The following is a 19,179-nucleotide window of genomic DNA, read 5'->3' on the forward strand; positions in this document are numbered from 1 at the left end:
AGTTTTCTGTCTTGTTCCGTTTGGGTAGTTTTTACTGGACGATCATGTTTTTTTCTCAACGCTTTATGATCATCACATTCGTCTCAAAAGCACAGGTTAGACAAGACAAGAAAATGCTTACTATTGTTTCATAAATATTCTTTGATTCTCGCATTGCATTAATGTCGTGAACAATAAAGGCAGCCCAATTTATTGGCTAGTCATTCTGTTATCTTGAAGAATTTCGTTAATGCTATGGGTGTCTATAAAACATAACCAACTTTTGTCATGCCAACTGGAAATGGTACAGACGCGGTAGAACCATTTGGTAATACAAACCCGACCTCAGATGCTGGTGCTGATTCGCAACCAAGATACGTCTGCAACTGGTTGGTTCCTCACAATCCTCTTCGTTGCTCATAAGTGCAAATTTTATAAAAGACAAGCCGGTAATCTTCTGTCGACTAACTCTACCACGGTCTTCCTTCCTTCTCTTGGATTTTGTGTTGACATGGTTCAGCTCACCAGTCATCGTTGTCACTCTCGTCATCTCATCTGGTGTTAGTACATCAATCTTTACCGACAAAGGCATATTGAACTTACCACTCTTAGAGACCTTTTCTTTCCTCTTCTGGAGAGCAGCAGCCAGCGCATCGGCCATGCCACCGCCGCCTCCAGGGGCACCAGCTGCTGCAGGTGCGGCGTTCGCGCCGCCAGAATCGCCGCCACTGCCAACTTGAACACCACTGCGGTCGCGAATCTGTGAGCGATCAACCTTCTTGAGGGAGTTGATTCCGCCAGCACGTTGAATGCCTTCCAGCATGGCTGATCGGCCAGGATCACCCCCTGCAGCAACAGGAGGGAGAGGAGGCGGTGGAGGTGCACCAGTTCCAGGCGGCATAGGGGGCGGAGGAGGCGGCGGTGCACCAAGACCTCCAGGAGGTGGAGGTGGCGGAGGAGGTGGAGGGGGTGCACCATTTGTTGATGTTGGGGGTAGCGGAGGAGGTGGAGGAGCACTTGTCACCGGTAAGGGAGGTGGAGGAGGAGGGTGATTGTTGGCTGCTGGAGGGGGGGGGACCGGCCGGGAGCTTGGAGGCGGCAGTGGTGGAGCTGAAGAAGCTGGTACTTTGGGAGGCAGAGGAGGAGGAAGAGCTGCAGGCACAGGGTGGTTATCGGCCGGTCGAGGTGGTGGTGGAGGAGGAACAGGCCCACGGCTAGGTGTTGGTGGGGGTACCCTTGAACCAGGAAAGGGAGGAGGAACTCCGAATCTGTGACTCTCGTTCTTTTGTGTTTCTATAGGAGTCTTGGCCGGTCGCGGAGGAGGGGGAGGTCCAGGAGTGGGCGTTGCTGGAACAGCCCTTGGAGGATCTTGACGTGCGAATTTGCCAGCGTCGGCCAATGGAGGAGGGACACCAAACTTGGGTCGAGGAGGTGACGGCGCTCGTTCAGGCGCAGCATCCTTTGCCGGAGATTCGGCTTTGCCTGACCGTCTCGGGGCTGGAGGAGGTGGGGGGCCGCCTTTTCTCGGGGCCGGGGGAGCTGGAGGACCATCTGACTGAGGTCGACCACCGGGCGGCGGAGGCGGCGGAGGCGCTCGAGAGCCTCTTCCTTCATTGCCGTTCGCGGTTGGCGTTGGAGAGGGTGCTTTCGCTGCTGGAGGAAGGGGTGGTGGCGGTGTCGAATGAGGCTGATTGGCCTTCTGTTGTTCTTCTCTCAAGAAGTCGACAATAAACTCTTGGTTTTCTTTGATGAAGTCGTCCGTCAAACCCTTGTCTTGAAGATCTGCACCAAAGTGCTCGCGCCACAGAGGATCAAACGCATCTAAAAGTGCGAATTCAGAAGGTCTTGAGCCATTGAGATTGGGCGTTGAGTTGACAACATGATGCTGGATGGAGTTATGTGGCATCCGGGGAGACTCCGGAGGGGTCGGAGCTGTGTGCTGAGAGCTGATATGAGTCGAATGGCGATGTCCGAATAGCCCTCCCAACAGGCCATGCTTATGGGCTGGCTGGGCACCTCCACCGAAGGGTGTCGACTTTGTAGCTCGGCTTGCATTCTTCTCTCGCTCATCCATCTTCTTCTTGAACTGTTTGGCCTCCTTTTCGTCGACAAAGCTCAGACCAGCCAGGCATTCTTCAAGTTCGAAGGTATGAAAAAAGGTTCGGTCTTGGTTGTAGTTCCACGTATCGAAAATCTCCTGGTCCCAGATAACTCCTCGATTGGAGGGCTGAACAAGTTGTTAGCATGCGGTGGTTAGATGTGGTGGAAGCGATGTAGATAATGGATCGTGGACATACCGAAATATCCACCATCTTGATCCAGTATGTATTTCCAACCAGATCGTTGACGAGCGCAACGGCTCCCTGTAGTCCGGTGTATGTCCATTTTGAGCGATTGGGATATGCTACGTAGAGTCTGGCAACAGCAACGGCCTGAATCTTGTTGGACTGCTTGGGGATGAACCGCTTCACGGTATCCTTATCATCGTCGTTGAGAATAGATGGCATTGTGGCGGCGCAATCGAGTATTGATTACTGTAGCAGTGTCATGTAATCGAATATGCCAGAGAAACAATGATTAAGGATATGAGCCAAAGATAAGATGAGTTTATCGGTTGTCGCCTGGACTGGACGCGCGGAGTGGCGCTTGTCTGGTCTCTCCTCTTCCAGCGTCTCGTCAGAATCGCTTGGCGCTCGTGTGAGACAACCGAAATCTTGGGGGATGGGAGGTGCAAGCTCTTGTCGCCGGATAGATATATATGGTTTAGAGAGTGTGCGAGCAGCGCCCGGGCTTTCGGGCTTGAGTAGAAAGAGATCTCTCTCGGATAGCGCAGGCAAGCACGAATAAGTGTCGCACGTCAAAAGGTGTTCGTCGTCCGTAGGGAACGGGAACAGGAACATGAACCAGACTAGGCCAGCGGTCGGTTGGGATGATGTGTGAAGAGCCAGAGTCCAGTCCGCAACGAGAGAAGTGAGCACCAGCCACAGGCTAGAACCCTTGCAGTAGCACACCTACCTGCTTACCTACCTCTGTAGTACTGTACCACAGCCACTTTAAGTAAGGTAGTTCTTGGGGCGGGGCAACCTACGCCCACGTCTTTGTGCAGCGGGCGGGACGACAAGTTTGCTTTTTGGTGGGCGGGAGGGAATTGGAAGCTCAAGGTAGTATGCCAGGAATGTAATGATGGTTTTACCAGTATGGCGGTGATTGTGACTGTGACATGCAACGCAAGCGGTCAACTCACAATCCATCAGGTACGGTTCACCGCTTCAGCCACTTTGCCAGGTTCTAGAAAATTCGCATGGCACCAGTCGACTGTTGGGCAGCCAGAGTTTAGCAGCCTATCTTAGTATCTTACCTGGGGAGATAGCTGCTGTCGCCTAAGGTAGTGGGGTTTTTAGGGGCATCTAGGCTGTTGAGTCGGGTGTGTTACAAAGATGATGTGCTAGCTATCGACTAAGAACGGAACATCTTGGGAGGCAACGAGAACAAAATTCTCACATGATTCTGGGTGTATGTAAATATCTGCATGTACTCTAATACTACTCCGTACTTCGAGTCTTCATAAACCCCAGTGTCTGGCCGTACGAGTCTTGTCTCGGCTCCAAATCTAGATGAGGGGCAGATATTGGATGGCTGCGTGTCAACAGGGGGTTCCGAGGCTGCCGTTGGTCAGTGCCATGGTACCAGCATGAGACTACGATTAGCAATCGACATGTTCCAATGCAAGTCATGACAAAATGTCTTGAGTGTTGTATAAATAGATCGTAAAGTACCTAGCCCAGTCCCAAATCCACGTATAGTCATACAGTCATGTCAATGAAGCGACTTCTACCACAGAAGTCGACCGCTTATTTCTTGTTCAGGGCCTCCATCTTGGCCTTGCGCTCCTCCTTGGTGCCCTCTTCTTGGGGCATGTCTTTGGGTACGGCGGGTCCGGGGTGAGCGTTAAAAGCAGAGACCTTGTCCTTGGCCTCATCCTTGATGGGTTGAATGGAGAATTGCTTCTCGCCCTGTTAGGAAAACGGTCAGTGTTGGGCTCAAGAACCAAAGCTCCAGTACAGGGCAGTCAAACTCACCTCCTTCTGTTGCTCAGTGCCAGTCATTCTGATGGTTGTTTCGGTGGTTGGTATAAGAAAGTTCAAGGTTATTTTCGTAATCTAGTTTCTTTGTTGGATTGATTTGAGATCTTGTGGCTGCTCAAACCTAAGGTAGGTCGTCAACATCCTTTTGTAGTCGCTGGCCCGCCCATATCATGAGGCGATGACGTCGTCTTGTCTTAGTAGCCAGACTACGTACTACGTAAGACCATTCTGTGGCGCATGTTGCGACAATCAGAAACGCAAACCCTTTAGGGAAGTGTCACAAGAGGATGTATACAGCTTCTCATTGGTCCCGTGTTCCCAAAAACCGCCGACTGTTGAGATCACTGCATAGCTAGGTGCTATCTAGGACACTGCAGGATCTCCAACAATGACGTGGAGATGGTGGTCATGGTGTGCACAATGTAGTGTGTAAGTGGATATCGCTATAAAAAATCAAGGACGAATAGCTTAGTAGGTAGGTATCACAACTTGGCCAGCTTAGTCTCAGGAATGAGAAAAAGAGGGAATGCAGAAATCCGAGGTGCTGTTCAATCTGCTGCGCTGACAGAACACGTACCCCATTGTGATGTCTGGAGAGTTCCAAAAATGCAAAAGGATTAGCTGTATTCATCTTATCATGACTTGTGAAATAGCGTGGCCAACGAATAGACTAGGGACTTGGCCATGGCCCTGGTATTCTAAGGTGTTTTGCAGTAGTTTTACCAGCATGTCAGTCCCCATATGCGACACGAGCTCTCAGATGAATATAGAACAGATAGCATCTAATCAGAAACCAGGCCCATGTGCTAAGCTGGCGCAGGTAATCTCGAATGGCGGGGAGGTGACACTGTTGCTGGTGTGAGGGCCGGCAAACATGATCAGCACAACATATTGATTATCCTATAAAAAATAAAAAATAAAAAAGATAACATATTAATAAACCTTTTAAAAGTAATCCACAGAAAATGCTTTTCATTCTGTCTCGAAAACCACTAATCTATGGATGCCATAGTCACCAATCGACATTCATTTCCATCATGGCCGCTCTGTCTTATGCATGCAACTTACACATTCCCCGCCATGGCTCTAGCTCCCCGCTAAGATCTCCAATACATCATTCACGACTATAGTAGGTTGTCGTTTCATCAATCCCTTCAACACATCGTCTGTCAACACACCAACATTTGGGTGGCCCGCATGTCTGCAAGCAATGCTCCCCAGCCAGTGAAGCTTTCACTCCCACTCGTAGGTTTGTCCATGACTTTCAAGTATGATCCCTCGCTCATCGATTTAGGAATACCAACAGACTCTGTTCCAGGAGCTTCGTGTTGAAGATGAGCTTGTCGTTATCGCACGCGGCCTGGGGCTGATGCGCCTTGTCAATAACCTCCTCCATTCGTATGACGCTGGCGGAAACAATTTAATTGTCATTGTCGCCGCTGATGAACGAGAAAATGGCTGGATTGGAGAAGCATTGGCCGAACATGCAGCCATCAGCATTTCCCCGAAAGCGCGTGGCCTGACAGTCGTGAACACAGACTTTCAAAGCGTCGGCGCAAGGGAAAAGATGTACTCTGGAGGCGGAATCTTCAGCATCACGTCGCGTATTCTAGTGGTCGACCTTCTCACAGGTTTGCTGAATCCTGAATCAATTACAGGGCTTGTTGTTCTTCATGCCGATCGCGTTGTCGCAACATCTCTCGAGGCCTTCATCTTAAGAGTTTACCGTCAAAAGAACAAGATTGGGTTTTTGAAGGCCTTTTCTGACAACCCCGATCCCTTCACCACTGGCTTCTCACCCTTGGCTACCATGATGAGGAACCTCTTTCTGCGTAAAGCCTCGCTTTGGCCTCGATTTCACGTCACGGTCGCGCAATCTCTGGAAGGAAAGAAGAAGGCCGAAGTTATCGAACTCGAAGTCCCTATGACAGACTCGATGCGTGAGATTCAAAACGCCATAATGGAATGCGTTGAAGTCAGTATTCACGAGCTCAAGAAAGGTAACAGTGGCCTGGAAATGGACGATTGGAACCTCGACAGTGCTCTTCTCAAGAACTTTGACATCGTGGTTCGAAGACAGTTGGATCCCAACTGGCACCGCGTGAGCTGGAAGACGAAGCAGATTGTGAATGACTTGACTGTTCTCAGAGCCATGCTCAACTCTATTCTGGCATATGATGCTGTTTCGTTCCTTCAGCATTTGGATACCATTCATGCCGCTCACTCCCCGCCTCCAGGATCGACCCGGCAAACCCAATCACCTTGGCTTTTCCTCGATGCTGCTCAGACTATTTTTGATACGGCAAGACGAAGAGTTTATTCCGCCAGTGCCAAAGATGCGGCCCGGGAAGATAACATCGACTCTCTAAGGCCTGTTCTCGAAGAGCTACCCAAATGGGCGCTTTTGGCAGAGGTCCTGGAGGAAATTGATCGTGATCTTTACTTTGAGCCTCCAGTTCGAGACGACTCCAATGGCACCATCCTGATCATGTGCTCAAATACCGATACTTGCAGGCAGTTGCGAGACTTCTTACAAACCATGCACGTCAAGCCCAAGACGGAGAAACGATCAAATGAGGACGATGAAGATCAAGACAAGCCCTCTGCAGCGTTCATGATGCGAAGACGGTTGAGGAACTACTTAAGGTGGAAGAGACAATTTGCTCAGGTCAGCGCCACTCTCTTTTCCGAAAACCAGAAGGCCCTAAATGGAGCTACGGACACTCGTCCAGGTTTTGCAGGGTCAAGAGGTGGAAAGGCCCCTGCAAACAAGCGACGACGGGTGCGCGGCGGAGGAAATGCCGGCGTAAGCATGGGTCGTGCTGAGAATGGCAGTATCATGCAGTACATTGAGAAACCGGGAGAAGTTGCCGATCTCATGGCAGAGGTACAGATTACAGAAGAGGAAGCACAGCAGAAAGAAGACGTTGTAGCAGATCCCCTCGACAACATGGAGGAATACTTCAAATTATATGATATGCAAGACCTAGTCGTCATCCACGCATATGATGGAGATCAGGACGAGCATGTCCTTGAAGAAACCAAACCACGATACATAATTATGTACGAGCCGGACGCCGCCTTTATCCGTCGAGTTGAAGTGTACCGATCATCGCATAACGACAGGAACGTTAGAGTATACTTTATGTACTATGGTGGCTCAGTGGAGGAGCAAAAATATCTGTCATCTGTTCGACGAGAAAAAGATGCATTTACGAAACTCATCAAGGAGAGGGCAAGCATGTCCCTTGTCATGACTGTGGACCCAGCTGAGGATCCTGAAGATGCTTTTCTTCGCACCGTCAACACACGTATTGCTGGTGGTGGAAGGCTTGCAGCAACAGCTGAGCCGCCACGCGTTGTGGTAGACGTACGAGAATTCCGATCCTCTCTGCCATCTCTTCTCCACGGCCGCTCTATGGTCATTGTACCATGCATGCTCACAGTTGGTGATTACATCCTCTCACCAAATATCTGTGTAGAACGGAAATCTATCAGTGATTTGATCTCGTCATTCAAGGATGGCCGGCTCTACAGCCAAGCCGAGACTATGTTTCAGTACTATAAAAGCGTGATGCTGCTCATCGAGTTTGACCAGAACAAGTCCTTCACTCTGGAGCCATTTGCCGATTTATCTGGAAGCCTGAACAGTGTCGCTCCGACCAACATGTCATCCGACCTCCAATCCAAGTTAGTATTACTGACTTTAGCGTTTCCAAAGTTACGCATCATCTGGTCTTCGTCCCCGTACCAGACGGCCGAGATCTTTGAATCCCTAAAGACTCAGGAGGAAGAGCCAGATCCGATAGCCGCTGTCAGGGCTGGCTTGGATAAAGATACAAGGGCCGAGGAGCAGGCCTTTAACCAGGAGCCCCAGGATATGCTTGCCATCGTGCCGGGCGTGACTCCACAAAATATCAAGAATCTGGTACTCAAGACTGAGAGTATTCGTGAAGTTGCCAACATGACGGTCCAAGAACTGGCACCTTTGGTCGGCACAACGGCTGGACAACAGATTCATGGATTTTTCAACCGCAACGTCATGGAAGAGGACGATTGATACCAAGCCGATGTTAAAACGGTATACAGATACCGCAGAACGAATCAGGATATAGAAGGGGGTGGAACGACATAAGTTAATTCGGTTTCCGGCCGTCGTCCTCACCTCAGGGAGCAAGAAAATGTAAGACTTTAGAAGAGGCTACTAAAATAAACTTAGTAGAGGCTACTAAAATAAACTTAGTAAAGACTCCCCTAAACTTAGACTAAATTGCCTAAGTCTTTCAATACTCAGGATAAAGGACTTGAGTTTTCTTGCCTCCCCCTGGCCCTATCACCAACAGCAATCAAAGTGGAAATCACCAGTGGAAATCAAAACTGTATACTAACGGAACGTTACAAGATTGAAGTTTTTGCTACATATCGTAAGGATTGGGTATCCTAATGCTAACAGATGAATATCAAAGTAGTCAGAAAAGATATCTCAAACGGCCGTAACAGACTCCTCCGCAAACTAACATAACTCTCCCCCAGCCCCCATTCTTTATCAAATTGGTATCACAAACAAGTTCGTCCGGGTTTTTCGTCTAGACTCTCGTCGTCCTCATATGAGAACCTCCCCGGCGCTTCGCTCGGCCTCCCTTCGAACCGCAATATCCGCAGGTCAAGAATCGGACCAGAATTCCGATGAAGGAAACCACGCCGTTTACGATTGCCGTCAAAATTCTACCGATGCCCCCCACAATTGCCATAATGACGTCCCCAATGGTCTGGAGGCATGACCGGATCTGTTGGAGAGGCTTGTTAGTGGTGTCGTTGAAAGCGAGGCTGAAAGAGGGGCGGTGGAGGAGAAAAGAGCTGCCGGGGGAGGGGCAACGAAAGTAGTGAGTGAGTGGAAGAAGGTAGAGACTGAGTGAGTGTGGGAGAAAGAGACAGGCAATTGGGCTTTGTCGTGGATCGGTTGATTGATGTGTAGACCACATCATGTGTTCTTCCTGGAGAGGTTCAAGGGGGCGCGACTTACGCAAGACATAACACCGCCCATTGTGAATGTTTGAAAGGTGTTGTAGTAGGTGATGTAGTTGCTTTGTGTTTGTATTCAGATGGTTGTGATTGATGAGCTCTTAGACAAGGCTGAGATTTTGTTGTAGGTCTGAGGTTGGTGTTGTGAAAGATTAAAGTTTCTTCGAGGTCACATCTTTATATATCTGAAATTTGTTGGGCTGGCCATCGCGCCTGCTGCTTTTCTTTTTTTTTCTTTTTCTTTTTCTTGGATCACACCTTCCTCCGTCATGTTTATTTCCTGACGTCAGTTTGCGATCTCCGATTCCCTCATGACCCAGCCACCAGCCACACTAACGGCTGTGGCTAAATGACAGGCCACCATTGATTGGCTGCAACATCATGATGACGTTCCTAATGTGGCTACTCCTCCAAGAAATCAAGGCCTGTCATGCCTTATTGCCGCTGTAGCCCGTTGCGGGTTTGTTTGGGGTTACGTTCGACGTCAGGGCAATCAATTGTTCGAGACGATTCCCTGCAAAATGACTCGGATGATTTTCCCTTCCCTCCCCTCCCCTATCCACCTGCAGATTGTGTGTTGTAACGCAACACCACCTTAATTTCAATTCGGCCAGCCAGCCGCCATTGACCAGGACCAGGCTTTGATTAAACGAGGTCTCATGGAGGGCTAAAGAGGAATCTTTTCTGACGTCACACTGTCATGATGAGATCAATCGATAGGATAGTGGCATCACCAGGACGATCGAGACCCTAAGAGTGACAAAATGGGAGAATCTGGACTTTCTTGGCATTGTGCTGGTGGACTCATTGGTCGTCATATTTACGATGTGCCATTAAGATCCGAGATTGCAGCGTTTTCACGGAGGGTGATGCCTGTCAGGATGTGTGTGTGCTGTCCGCATTTGGGTATCTTTCGCTTCAACTCCAGCCTCATTGAGATGAGTAGGTATCTAGTAGTTTCCAGAAATATCTAGTTTATACACGTGGCCGAATCCGTGCCACTGAGCCAGGGAAAGGGAATCTAATTTCCAAAATCATGCAAACCACTTCTTCTTTTGCGATACGGCCTTCTGCATGTTGATTCGCCGCAACATTTCGCGGTTCCTGTTATCAAGGAGCCCCAGCGCCGAGCGATCATCGGGAAAATAGGCCTGCCCGCGGGGGATCCGCGGTCGCTCGTCATCCATCATCTTGATGCGCTGCACGCGCCGCAGCTTCGTTAGACCGTACCAGCATACGATAAGAGAGAAGACGACTGAGACGCCAGTGACGCCAGCGAAACCCCAGTTTGTCTCCTCGATGAAGTTCTCCAAGTTCATGCCGTAGAGACCAGCAAGGAACGTTCCCATGGCTAGGCCTAGCGTCCCGACGCTGAATTTGAGATCAAGCAGCATGAGAGCGTTCCGATTGGCGTCCAGAATTGCACGAACGCTACATTTGTGAGTGAGTAATATGATCAGCATTAAGTCAAGGGTAAGGGTTCCTTACATTTCCTCTGTGTTTCGGATGCCCGAGACAAGGTTGCCGGCTTCTTGCACGATTTCGTCAGTCAGCTTGTGATAAGACTCCAAAAGCATCTCAACCTCCGTGTGATCGTCCTCTCCCCTGTAAAGATCATGTGTTTTCTCCGTCAAGTACATGGCAGAGAGATCATCGTCGGCTTCGAGGAGGTCTTCGATGGCATCCCGGACCAACTTTGCTTTTTGCTCAAAGGTGCTCACTCGCTTGGATAGAATGAGGAGCATTCTGAGCTTGCTTCGATCAATATCATCCTCCAGCTCGCTAAGAATATGCATGACCGGCTCCCGCACAGCCTCGAAATCGGCTTCGAGTTCAGACGTCACTGAGGTCAGCACCGCTTCCAATGCCCGGAACTCATATGGTAGAGCACCTGATGCTTGTGTGTTCTTCTGTTGTAGTTTTCCCTGTAAGTCGTACATGAAGGCCGACTGGGGGTACGATGTCTTTGAGCCGTAAATATCGAATAGAAGCACTCGGTCATGTTTGATCAGAACCTTGAGATGGAGTAGGTTTAGCAAAATGGCCGAAGGGCGAACAAGGATATGAGGTAAGTTTGATGAGTCAATCTTGCGCAAGTCTCGAGGCAACAAGCCGAACTTGAAAACATCCATTGTTAGTTGTTATATTCTTGAGGCTTTCCTTGCGGCCGAGACATCCGTACCTTTGCAATAAGCTCAGTCTTCTTGAACTCTCCATCAACCAGAATTACGTTCCCATGCTCGTCGACTTCCGTGCATCGCAGTCGAGGCTCAGATGCAGCTTTGGCCGCGAGTGTTCGCCGGTTGTTAAAGATTGACGAGCCATCAGAATATTCGTCATGGTTTGGGAGATCGTCTGGCTTTAAAACTTTATTATCCTTCCTTCCTGCGAGTTTGAGGAATCGTTCCCATGTTGGCGGGCTCTCTGGGCTCGGGTCTTGGCCCTTGAACAACTTGCGCGCACCTTGACTGGTGCTGAAGCAGCGTTGGGATGTCCAGGGCTGATGACAATCTTGAAGTTTCCGTGAGTTGGGATCTCTTTGGAAGATTGTTGGTTTGGTAACGGTGACTGTTCTCTGGCATGCTGTCCCCAAAGTTGTGAATTGTTTCCGCGTCGTAAGAGTATCCAGTGTTCGTGCGCGACAACATGGAACTGGTGTGGTCATCGAGGTTCGGCCATGGTTTGCGTTCGAGAAAGCCCTCTTGGACTGACACCGAAGGAATCGCAGGAGGTTTCGTGATGGAACCGGAAGGCACAGGGTTGACTGCATCACTGAGAGTCGGTATCACGTCGGCATTGGTATTGGATATGATGCGGCATCTCTTTTCGAAGACAGGTTCTTATCGATGATATCAAGAAAAGTCGATGTCGAAAAGACGCCTTAGTCATTGGGTCCAAGCCACTGGTTCTGGCGGGTCTCAGGTGGTGGTGCACAGGCCACCTTCACTTTTACTAAAGTACTTGGTAGACTTGGGATCAGTCAGACATGTCGAGACATGCATGAATTGTTCTTTAAACAGTCACAGATTGTAGATATTTTGCCCTACCTACCTACGTAGATGTGATGAATTGACTACCTCCTGTATTAGTCAGATAGTTCAACAAATTTAATTCTTGTTAGCGTTATGAATTCACGCCTCCGCCTCGCTTTGCCGCCCGCCGAACTGTTGAATGAATCTGCGAAATATGGCAATTTTTCTCCTGCAAAATGTTCCTCCAAACAACTTTTCTAGGTATAGGTCGACTCTTTCCGGACCAGCACCTCAATGGTCAACGGCCAATATTTCGTTTTGTCGAGAGGAAATGTATTTGGGTTGTCAACTTGAGCCATACGCGATTCTCCAAAGCTCATACCGGCCTCAAGTAATTCAAGCCATTGAGCCTCGTCTATCTCATCAACACTCTCATCCTGTATAATTTCGCACCATGGGCCTTACGCCTATACGTATTCGAAGCAAGCGAAAATTTCCATTGAGAGGCAAACCATCGCCTGGCCAAACTATCGCATCTATACCTGACGACAAAGCCAATCCCCCCAAGAGAATGAAGCGCTCACTATCAAATGTCCTCGCCTCTCGATCTACGCGTTGGAGGCCGGTTATTCAAGCTCTTCCAGCCGAAATCTTGGAGAGTATCTTCCTTTACAGCGCCAATGTTGCCCTCCCCCGGTCCGCACCGATCATAGGCTCAAAGCTTTCTGGACGGGCTACTCTCATCAGGTTCATCATATGGGCTTTCCAAGATACTTGGGAACAATCGTTCGGTGACCCTGACAAATTTGCGGCAACAGACAAGAATCGTGTATCTGGCAATTGGCAACTCCAGGTTTGTCAACACCATCATACTTCATGGCATCTATGACAATCTAATATTATTGGTTTAGTCAACCATATTGTGCCTCCCTTGGATCACTGCAGAATTCATTCTCCAGGCACAGCAGACCTGGGTAGAAAAATACGCCAGAGACCAGCATTATCGTCATTATCTTCCTCGGTTGGATGATGATGGTGACCCCTTTATTTATGGTCACAGCCATCATTTCGAAGGTGGCGTAGGGCACTTCAACTCACAGGACTGCTTTGAAGCTGATTATCAGGAGGTTCTGTCCTGGAAACCTTTCGAAAGGGTTGGATCCTGGGGTGGCTGCGATATTCATCCAAAGGTACGCGTTCCTACATCCCTCATCACCGGTCCATGGGACAAGAAGAACCTACGCCTCCTGTTCTGGCTTCGCAGGGCGGGGTTAGTCTATGGCCTAGAGGAGCATGATAGATCGTGGGAGATTCAGCTGGACTGTCTTCGTAACGCATTTATCGACGCATCGGAGCCTAATGTCTTCATTACAAATTTGATCGATCTCACTGCACTGTGTCATGGTCTACCGAGAGATGTTGCCAGAGAGCAAAGAAGACGCATTGATCAACGACTGAAATGGGGTGCTGATAGTGTAATCTCGAAAGAGATACTCCGACAGGTCTATGGAACAATAGGGGTGTTCCATGATGGCTTTGGCACTTCAAGCTCCCCCAAATAACGGCTGGTAGTCTTCTCTCTTGGCCAAAGAGACAGCACTGCCTCCCGGTTGTTCCGTTCCCCTCATGTCCAAATCTGCACCCGCAAGAATTGGGTAAGAACTGTCACTTGGAGCTACCACATTCAGCTCGCCGGCATATATCATAAACTAGTGGGCTTCAGCCAACATCAGAGTCGGGGCAGTGAATGTTGTCGCACTAGGGTTCAACAGGATTCGTGTGAACTCATAATGGCTCATCGTGCATCTTACCATCAGCACAAAACCCCGAAGCCCCTGAGGCTTGTCAGGCCCGGCGATTGCGGGGCCTCAAAATAAAGAATCGAGTTCACCATGAATAGAAGTATGTCTGTGTATTTAGTAGACCCTCCCTAGATTAGTCGGGATACACCTTGCGATAGAATGTCACCATGCTTCATAGGATTCGAGTCTTGAACGAAAGGACCAGATGTCGTGAAAAGCCTCAACGCCGTAATAAGAAATGAAGTTTAAGGTAACAACACGGGCAGAATATCACGTACAGAAACACCTTAAACTCAACAGAACTTACTTCATAGCAAACTTACCTCCAATGTCGCTTTGCCTATGAAAGACTTCTTTCATCTCCACCTTAGCTAACGACCTATCTTGTTCGTAGTACTAAACTTCACGATGTTCCGGAGCGATAACAACCAAAACCCAGCCCTGTGCGTAATAAACACACACACACTCATGCACACACACGAGACTTGCTGATGATACCACTTACACCGCACTTGAGGAAAAGAGGTCAAAGACAGGGATAGACAAGGTAACATACTGTCAAGTGTGTGCCAAGCGAGTTGGGATATGACTCACGCCGTTAGCACACCATGTCGGCATGTCCAATGGACCACGCGATTCCGGGATTTCACGGCCGCGGTTGAAGGCGTTCCTGGAAGTTCCGGGTGAAGAGATTCTCATGGGTGCATTGCGTAGGAGCGACTGCAATATGATCATGCACCAGATCAGACAACCTTGAATGAATTAAACACATTCTCAATGTATAGTTTTATGGTAAGAATCATGCCTTACCTCTTCTGGTTCTCGAATCTCATTCTCCGAGCTTCCTCAGGCTTCAATAGTCCGGATCGGCATGCAGATGTTGGTCTAATAAATTCGATTCTGGCGCATCACGTAGTCACAAATGGTGAGTGGTTCGCTTCAGTTGCGTGAAAAGCGGAGGCAATTTAGTGTTCCAGCATAATGCTTTTGATTTCGTGCTTGTCTTGCTTTGCTCGTGCGTCCTTCTCCTATCCGAAAATTGGTTCCATAAGGGAATGGAAATGACTGCCACGAGTCCACTATCGCGAGGACTGTTTCAAGCTAGCTATTAGATTTCGCCATAGCGTCATCGCTCTCCTCAATTCAGATCATTCTTGGGACTCCTTTGCTCGAGTCCGCTTCCGAAATCGATTGCTTTGTTTGCCTTCTGAGTTCCCAAAGTCTGCCTTTGACGAGGCCGAGTGGATTCAAGCTTTGGCTGTTTCCGAAGACAGTATATGGTCTTGGGATGTGTTTGATTGCAGGGAAAAGGCAAATTGAACTCCAGTTGATGCAAAACCGATTACCTTGCAGATTCCTTCTTTGACGCCGGGGTCGTTATTCTTGGGTGACCGGGTTTGTCTGCTCGGTTTTGATAGCAAATCAAACCTATTACCTTCCTTAAACTTCTCGCCTCTCCTCTTTGCCGTGCGATACTTTTTTCAGTGCCGTCAAGTCCACTTCCGAGACCATGGCAGCAAACGAAGTAAAGCCAAATAAGTAACCAGTACAAAACAAAGAAAAGCAGCGTCGTCCTAGTCATACAAGACATGTACTCTTCACCACCTAACGGCCCCTTGTAAACAGACAGTCGCCACCACTTTTTCTCCGTAGCCCATTCCAGACATGCAGGCAAATGAACACGCTTTTTGGCCCAAAGTCGAGAGAATAGCAGGTGCTTATACAGCAGAACTATGATCTCTCAAATATGTGGTATAAAGGCCTTTTAGCAAAAGACTCCATTTCTTCCACCCGCCATATCAGTATATTTAACAAAGAGAATTTTTTGATTCGACATTATTTCTTGAGTTTCAAGTCGTGCATAGCTTATCTATAGTCGACAGGGTATCAAGTTGGAAACAGTGAATATCGTCACCAACGTGTGATTGGTGTTTAGTTGAGAATACCCTCCAACAGACCAGGTCCCCGAAGGCCAATAGCAGGATGGACAGACGAAACTTCGTAGCCCTGAGCCGCTTCGGCAGAGCAGCAGACTCGCTTGCCGGTGCCAGGCAAGCTAGGACGGACGGGGATCTGGAGATTCGACTCGGAGGTAGTGCCTCGAGTGCGAACCAACGTATCAGGCCAGACAGAATGCTGGGTAGAATAACGACCACCAAGGATTTCGCGAACGTTCTCCTGAAGGCAGTTGTCCATAGAGGCGGTTCTAGTTCGCTTCGTGCCACTTCTAGGGACTGTTGCGGTCACAGTCTCAGCTGCGCGATAATTATGAAGCTCCTGTAGAGCACGAGCGGCGTCAGAATCGCGAGCCATATCATCAAGTTCCTGCTGTCGTCTCGCCAAGGAAGATTCCAGAGACAGATCCACGAGCTTGCCAACCGGGCCGTTGTAAGACTCGGGGGAGGATGAACCGCAGTGCACATCATAATCCTCTGGAACCGAAGGGATTGTCGGCTTCTGGCTCAATCTCTCGTTACATGGCTTCGACGCTCGGAATCGCGACGGCAAACCCAGCCTGGAAGAGCTGAGGGTCGCGCTAACAAGCGATGAAGAAGATGAGATGGAAGAAGAGCGCGAGGAGCGCGACGAATCCGAAATCATCGATTCGGGTGAGGAAGCTGTTGACACTGAAGTGGCAAGGGAAGATCGACGAGTAGGGCAGTAGGCTTGAGGGGACGATGTCATGGTGGCAGGGAGACGATCTAGGTACTGAGATGTGTTCACATTGCTGGCTTGAGCCATGGCCAAGCCCATCGCGGAAGACTTATTAAGCATGTGGGAAGCGGCACTCGCTGCAGGAGTGCAGAGTCCACTGCTCTGAGGGGTAAGTCGAGGAGTTGGCAGCATACCCAGACTAGGGGCCGCGCGGCTAGAGGTATATCCTAGAGCCGCTGATTCCATGGCCATAGGAGCACTGTAGAGCTTGGGAGTTGGTGTGGCCTCCGCAGATTCATAGCCACATGAATTCTGAGCTTGATGGGGCATATTGAGAATACTGCGAGGAGACAAAGCACAAAGATCACTTGACCTAGGAATGGCAGGAGTCGCAGGAATCAACGTGGCAAGATTCGTCAACTCAGGATTCAGACCCAAGATGATTCGCTTCCAATCCACGACCTGCTGGGACACAACCTGAGAGACACCTCCGGGAGAAGGAGGGCCAGACGGAGGAGGCGTATACTTGAGAACTATGTCGGTCCATCGCTGGAAGACCTCGTCAACGATATGCATCTTCCAATTGACTGCGTGGAGAAAAGCGATTTCATTCTGGTTGATCTCTTGAGTGTGAAGTCCTGAAATCTTGCTCCAGGCCCGGGCAGAATAGTTTCTATCCTGAAGATACTTTGAGGCGAGGATTAGAGCCGCGAGGAACATACGACGACCGCACTGAAGGGCGCGATCGGCGTGTCGGTCCTCAGGTTGTTCCATGGTGAAGTTATGCTTCGGCACATGAGGCTTGATGAGAATTAAATAATAGAGAGCGACTTGCAGAGTCGAATAGCTTGTTCGTGACCGGCGCAAAGTCTCTTGAATGAACGTGCGCAGAGGAAGAATGACCTTACTTCCGAGTTCATTTCGGCAGGGGACAGAGGAGAGGGGCCAAATGGCTTCGACGATATGTGTCGACGAATCTAGAAGGGTAAAGGCTAAGCGCATGGACAAGTAATCACAATCCAGTCATAACATACCGACAAGGCTATCTACAAAGTTAACTTTTCGGTCAGACTGTCGGACCAGAGCGGGGGGGCACGCGGCGCGAGCATTTGAAGTTCTTCGTGGGTTCTGGCGTAATTCGGCGGGTAGTGCCTCCGTCTGTGTCTTTTGAACACGGCGCCGCAAGTTGAGGCTGCAATCAGCAACGGCGGCCTTTTTCGAAAAATAGGAGTCGCAAGAGTCGGAGTCGGAAGAGTGTGCGGAAAGAGAGGAGTCGTCGGAAATCTGAGAGGTGGTGTCGGACCAAACAGAAGTAGTGGAAGTCGAAGCGGAAGAAGCTATCGAGGTGTTGTAGGGTGCATAATGGGAGGAGGGGTTATAAGCGGGCGAAACATTTGTGTCGCACATCATGTTGAAAACTGAATCAAAGGATCCTGAACTGCAATCAATTCAGGGGGTTGTCCAGTCGCCGTCTACGGCTAAGCCACCAATCAGATCGTGGTTTGCCGAAATTCGCGGGGTCAAAATCGAGTAACGATACTCCGTTGCAGCGCGTGTAAGTGCTGCTTCGAGGTATATCCTTGGTCGTGTTTTCAGAGAGCTTCTAGACAACAAAGTGCAAAAGCGACTTGATAACACAAACGATGAGACCGGAGGACGAAGCGGAGACGGCGACAGGAATAAGATATGTTTTTTCAACAGGCATTGCGGCAATGCTTCAAATCTCGAGTGAGGTTGGAAGCGTATGGTAGTCTTAGAACAAGGCTACCATCAGGGCGATCGAGCAGTGGAAATCGATTTCGGAGGTTGAGAATTAATAGAGATCAAGTCGGTGTTAGTTGATTATGCAAGGTACTGTTGGAGGTGTGGCTGAAGATGAGATGACCTGAAAGAGGTGGTGAAGGAGTTTATTAGATGGCTGAAAGAGGGTGACTCTTTGCTTAAGTGGCCTAAGGGGCGAGTGAGGCGTTGAGTTGGTGGCAGCCTGCGTAGTGGGATGTGACTCTTTTGGTTTTGCACGGTGGCAATTCTGAGCAAAAGCGGCGGGGGCGTGTGGCAGGTGTAAGCCAACTGGCGATCTCGGAGAGAGCGTTTTAGAGTGTGGTAGCCTGTGCCTGGTTCGGTACAAGGATGACTAACAGGAGGTTCGTCACTGTGAGTGTGGCGAAGGAACTGATAGCGGGTTGCAGCCTGACAGGGGAATGACAGTGAACGGGTGAATCGTACAGGTGACCAGAAATAGAGTCAGAGAAACAGTAACAGAGGGGCAAAAGAAAATTGGTTGAAGCAAGTGAATAGAACAACAGGAACGAAATGATGATAGATGAGTGAAAGTGACAATGGGATGATGATAGGAGGCCACGGGCAAGTGAGCAATACAGCGAGTCCGGAGACTGACACCAAGAGTGACTCGAGTGGCAGACAGGACACTTCTCGGTGGAATCACCTCACTGATGGAAGGCAATAATCCTTGCCTAGAGAGTATGGGACGGGTGCGGGCGAAGGCCGGGGGAGGCAAGGTTGGTCCCTCGAGTGGACAACCTTTTGGGCTTGGGCTCGGCTGGGCTTGGCTGGGCTGGACTCGGCTGGGCTGGGCCTAGGCAGTGCTGGGCCTAGGCAGTGCTGTGCTGGAATTTGTAGGCAAGGCCAAAGTGTGACTCTTCG

General features: G+C 49.6%; 7 protein-coding genes across 7 annotated transcripts; 2 read left to right on the forward strand and 5 right to left on the reverse strand.

The window, feature by feature from the left end:
* Window positions 1-500: 500 nt before the first annotated feature.
* FMAN_09173 (uncharacterized protein) lies at window positions 501-2,486 on the reverse strand (the record flags this gene model as incomplete). Its single annotated transcript, XM_041829983.1, has 3 exons — window positions 501-529; window positions 583-2,206; window positions 2,277-2,486. The coding sequence occupies 3 exons, from the start codon at window positions 2,484-2,486 to the stop codon at window positions 501-503; spliced, it is 1,863 nt and encodes a 620-aa protein (XP_041680692.1).
* A 1,344-nt stretch (window positions 2,487-3,830) lies between these two features.
* FMAN_09174 (uncharacterized protein) lies at window positions 3,831-4,085 on the reverse strand (the record flags this gene model as incomplete). Its single annotated transcript, XM_041829984.1, has 2 exons — window positions 3,831-3,992; window positions 4,059-4,085. The coding sequence occupies 2 exons, from the start codon at window positions 4,083-4,085 to the stop codon at window positions 3,831-3,833; spliced, it is 189 nt and encodes a 62-aa protein (XP_041680693.1).
* Window positions 4,086-5,261: 1,176 nt separating this feature from the next.
* On the forward strand, window positions 5,262-8,124 carry FMAN_09175 (putative MUS-38 protein, involved in nucleotide excision repair; the record flags this gene model as incomplete). The annotated part of the gene is made up of 2 exons (XM_041829985.1): window positions 5,262-5,309; window positions 5,359-8,124. The coding sequence occupies 2 exons, from the start codon at window positions 5,262-5,264 to the stop codon at window positions 8,122-8,124; spliced, it is 2,814 nt and encodes a 937-aa protein (XP_041680694.1).
* Window positions 8,125-8,650: 526 nt separating this feature from the next.
* FMAN_09176 (uncharacterized protein) lies at window positions 8,651-9,108 on the reverse strand (the record flags this gene model as incomplete). Its single annotated transcript, XM_041829987.1, has 2 exons — window positions 8,651-8,851; window positions 9,088-9,108. The coding sequence occupies 2 exons, from the start codon at window positions 9,106-9,108 to the stop codon at window positions 8,651-8,653; spliced, it is 222 nt and encodes a 73-aa protein (XP_041680695.1).
* A 1,012-nt stretch (window positions 9,109-10,120) lies between these two features.
* FMAN_09177 (uncharacterized protein) lies at window positions 10,121-11,751 on the reverse strand (the record flags this gene model as incomplete). The annotated part of the gene is made up of 3 exons (XM_041829988.1): window positions 10,121-10,517; window positions 10,575-11,203; window positions 11,269-11,751. 3 exons carry the CDS (start codon window positions 11,749-11,751, stop codon window positions 10,121-10,123), a joined length of 1,509 nt encoding a protein of 502 aa, XP_041680696.1.
* A 761-nt stretch (window positions 11,752-12,512) lies between these two features.
* FMAN_09178 (uncharacterized protein) lies at window positions 12,513-13,620 on the forward strand (the record flags this gene model as incomplete). Its single annotated transcript, XM_041829989.1, has 2 exons — window positions 12,513-12,911; window positions 12,970-13,620. 2 exons carry the CDS (start codon window positions 12,513-12,515, stop codon window positions 13,618-13,620), a joined length of 1,050 nt encoding a protein of 349 aa, XP_041680697.1.
* Window positions 13,621-15,792: 2,172 nt separating this feature from the next.
* On the reverse strand, window positions 15,793-17,925 carry FMAN_09179 (uncharacterized protein; the record flags this gene model as incomplete). Its single annotated transcript, XM_041829990.1, has 2 exons — window positions 15,793-17,492; window positions 17,550-17,925. 2 exons carry the CDS (start codon window positions 17,923-17,925, stop codon window positions 15,793-15,795), a joined length of 2,076 nt encoding a protein of 691 aa, XP_041680698.1.
* Window positions 17,926-19,179: the final 1,254 nt, after the last annotated feature.

The sequence above is a fragment of the Fusarium mangiferae genome, assembly GCF_900044065.1.
Source record: "Fusarium mangiferae strain MRC7560 genome assembly, contig: FMAN_scaffold004, whole genome shotgun sequence".
Classification (NCBI taxonomy): Eukaryota; Fungi; Ascomycota; class Sordariomycetes; order Hypocreales; family Nectriaceae; genus Fusarium; species Fusarium mangiferae.